Genomic DNA, 2,995 nt, shown 5'->3' on the forward strand with positions numbered 1-2,995 from the left:
TTTTCTTTTAAGGTTCTAAGAACAAGGAGTCTTTCTCTCTTCCTTCTTTCTCTCTCTCTCTCTCTCTCTCTCTCTCTCTCTCTCCCCATTGATGCATAAGGTGTTATCTTGACGGTGACACGCCGGAACGCGAATAGGATGATGATGCGGTCTGGGGTATTCTCCTCACATAGGTCTGTTGATCGTCCTCACAATCTTATGGATTCGTTTTCATTAAAATAGGCTTCAGCAAGTGTTTATCTTCAACACAGACACACCCAATTGGAATGACGTGCATGAATACGGACTTGACCTTATTTTCTCCCCGGATGGAGCAGCAGATGATATTTCAATTATTCACTTCAAAACAACAAGCCCGACAGTTATTTATTCTGAACGAAATCAAAAAGCGACGCCCAAAATGTTTGATTTTAAAGCATATTTAACAATAACCTCTTGCATCTCTTAGATAACACGCTTATCGAGTTAGAACGCCTCAATTTTGTGGGAAGAAACTCCCAAGCCCTTCACTGTTCTTCACAGTCCTTAACCCTCAAAGTTCACAAATGATCTGTACGTCGCTCCCGGCTGCCATCCCGTGGGAATCACGTCGGCGGCCACGAGAATCTTCCCTGAACTAAGCGATGTCAGGCGGAAGGAGAACGGTGCTTGTAAAACCGACGCTGAGTCTATCTTCCACACCGCTCCCCATGACTGTTTCATTGGCAACCACGAGTTTGAGCCTTGCCCTTGGCTTAGCTGAACGTCACCAAGATCGCCATCCCCGTCTTCGTACTCGATCAACACTGCCAGATAGTTTGGGTTTGAACCGGGGTCAACCTGGAAGACGACATTCTGCCCTGGATACATGCATTCGGTTCTGTCCATAATGAAAAAAGAGAGAGATCGCGTCAAACATTTAATATATCAGACTAGCATGTTTAAACGTACTATATAATTTCCACACTTGCCGTCAAAACAAACGTGTTTTAGAAGACCCTCGCCGGAGCCTATCTATTTTCCAGGAAACAGTCGAAATTCTGAGACATGAATAAATATTCTGAAGAAGACACCTAACTTCAGTATGGCGACAGAGATAACACGAAATATTTCGAATATCACGGTAACATGTTTAAATATCACATATGATTTCGAAACCTGCAGATTCTTATTTGTCGGTTGAAATTGAAGTTCCTCGTCCACCAAACAAACTGTTTCAGAAGACCCTAGTCATGAATTTCCCCAAGATATTATACTATACCCTACATTTTGTTTTCCGGAAAACACTCAACAACCTGAGACGTGAAAAACTATACTCCAGAAGGCAACTAAGCGCATCAAATCGATAAAGAAATGGCTCGCGAAGGAGATGATAGTCGCGTTGTAAGTATCATATGAGCTTTTTTGCGAGCTTAAATTGAGAATAACCTGGTCTAAAGTTACGTTGTACCTCATCACTATAAAACTTGTAATATAATTAATCAAAAGGCGTACCGTATGTACTGAACGGCGAGCAAGCCGGCGCTGCGCAGCTTCTCCGCCTGCCCGGGCAAGGCCATGGCGCCAAACGCGGATCCGCTCATGTCAAAGTGCGCCGATTCGGCCAGGCAGGGTCCGCCGGGGCATTCATCGGTTATTACTACCGTCACCGGCTCGCCTGAGCATGCTTTGTTCCCGGTGCACTTTATCTATATCTCATTAGAAACCAAAACTTTTAACCACTATTTGCCAACAATCGTAGATAAGTCATTAAAAAATGGAGTTAAGCTGTGTTTCTTTACCTGGTAACAAGCTCCGCAGCCCTTGCCTGATTCAAAAAGAGAGGGGCCTCCGGCAGATATCATGGATGAGAACGGTGGCTCCTCCACACCTCTACCGTATCCACAGGCCCCGCCTGCAGTCAGGAGCAAGAAACAGGAGTGAGTGTACAATCAAGGGGGATGCAGTAAAGTTAGAGATCTTCTTGCATTGCACTATTTGGAATGAATCAGTAAGTTAACAGAGGATAGAGAACATAACTTAGTCCACTGAAGTAGAGGCTTATCTTGAGTGTTAGTCTTTTACTTAACAGGTTGGAACTTGCTTAATCTCTAAAGAGCAGTGAAGGTTCTCAAAAACCTCAACCTTGTATATGAGCAACAGGTGAAACTTAATCATGTTTACCCGTCCGAAGTTATCCCATCATTCTAATCTGGATAGACTAAGCCTCTACAAACTAATCGAACCCCAAACATTACTGGAATGTCAAAATCCCGAAATGCCTAATAATCTAGAGTAAACAAAGCATTATCCATCATAGAAATTAAAACTTAACAGGGGATGTTACCATACCATCGCTGCCGGCGCCGTTTGGGCTACCATACCAGGTAGCCCCACCCATCGACCATTCACTTCCGGTCGCTGTAGTATTTGGAGATGGCAACAGTTTACGGCCAAAGTTATGAGCGAAGCTGCTTCGTTTGTCAAATGATAGCACAGCAAATGAGAAGAGAAGGAAGAAACGAGACGCAGACGCCATGAATTCCTTTACTAATCAACCAAGCACTCAAATGTCTTGAAAGATTTCAAGAAAAGGAGAACATGCACTGAGTTCTCGAGAGCAGTGAAGAAGGGGCACATAAGGGCGCCAGGACTTTGCACCGACACGCTTCTCTCGTTCTGCTCGTCTCTCACGACAAGCATGCGTTCATTTCCAACACGTAAAGAAGAATGGAGGGCCGTCTGTCGCCGAGTTCTACCACGTCCGAGATATACGTAGAGGAGATTGCCACCTCGAAAATGCCCGTTACAGCGGTTGATAGGCGGTGGGCAGTCTTCAAGAGGGTGGAGACCGTGAAACACGTTGTTTGGAGAGATTTTTTGCGCGATGCCCGGGAATTTTGACGGGCTTAGTGTTGGTGCTAATGTGTGCATGAAGTCACGGGATTCAGTTTTCAAGACGACGTTCAAACCCATTTCTCGCCCTGAATCTCGGGTTCTGTTAGTTTTTATTTGGTAATTCTTAGTTTTTATTCGA

General features: G+C 44.6%; 1 protein-coding gene across 1 annotated transcript; it reads right to left on the reverse strand.

Annotated features, from left to right (window-relative positions):
* Positions 1-332: 332 nt before the first annotated feature.
* LOC144711906 (expansin-B15-like) lies at positions 333-2,761 on the reverse strand. Its single transcript, XM_078586044.1, has 4 exons — positions 2,311-2,761; positions 1,761-1,873; positions 1,474-1,667; positions 333-859 (listed from the first exon to the last, which is right to left on the reverse strand). The coding sequence occupies exons 1-4, from the start codon at positions 2,495-2,497 to the stop codon at positions 526-528; spliced, it is 828 nt and encodes a 275-aa protein (XP_078442170.1). The 5' UTR covers positions 2,498-2,761; the 3' UTR covers positions 333-525.
* Between the last annotated feature and the right edge of the window lie 234 nt (positions 2,762-2,995).

The sequence above is a fragment of the Wolffia australiana genome, chromosome 14 (assembly GCF_029677425.1).
Source record: "Wolffia australiana isolate 7733 chromosome 14, ASM2967742v1".
Classification (NCBI taxonomy): domain Eukaryota; kingdom Viridiplantae; phylum Streptophyta; class Magnoliopsida; order Alismatales; family Araceae; genus Wolffia; species Wolffia australiana.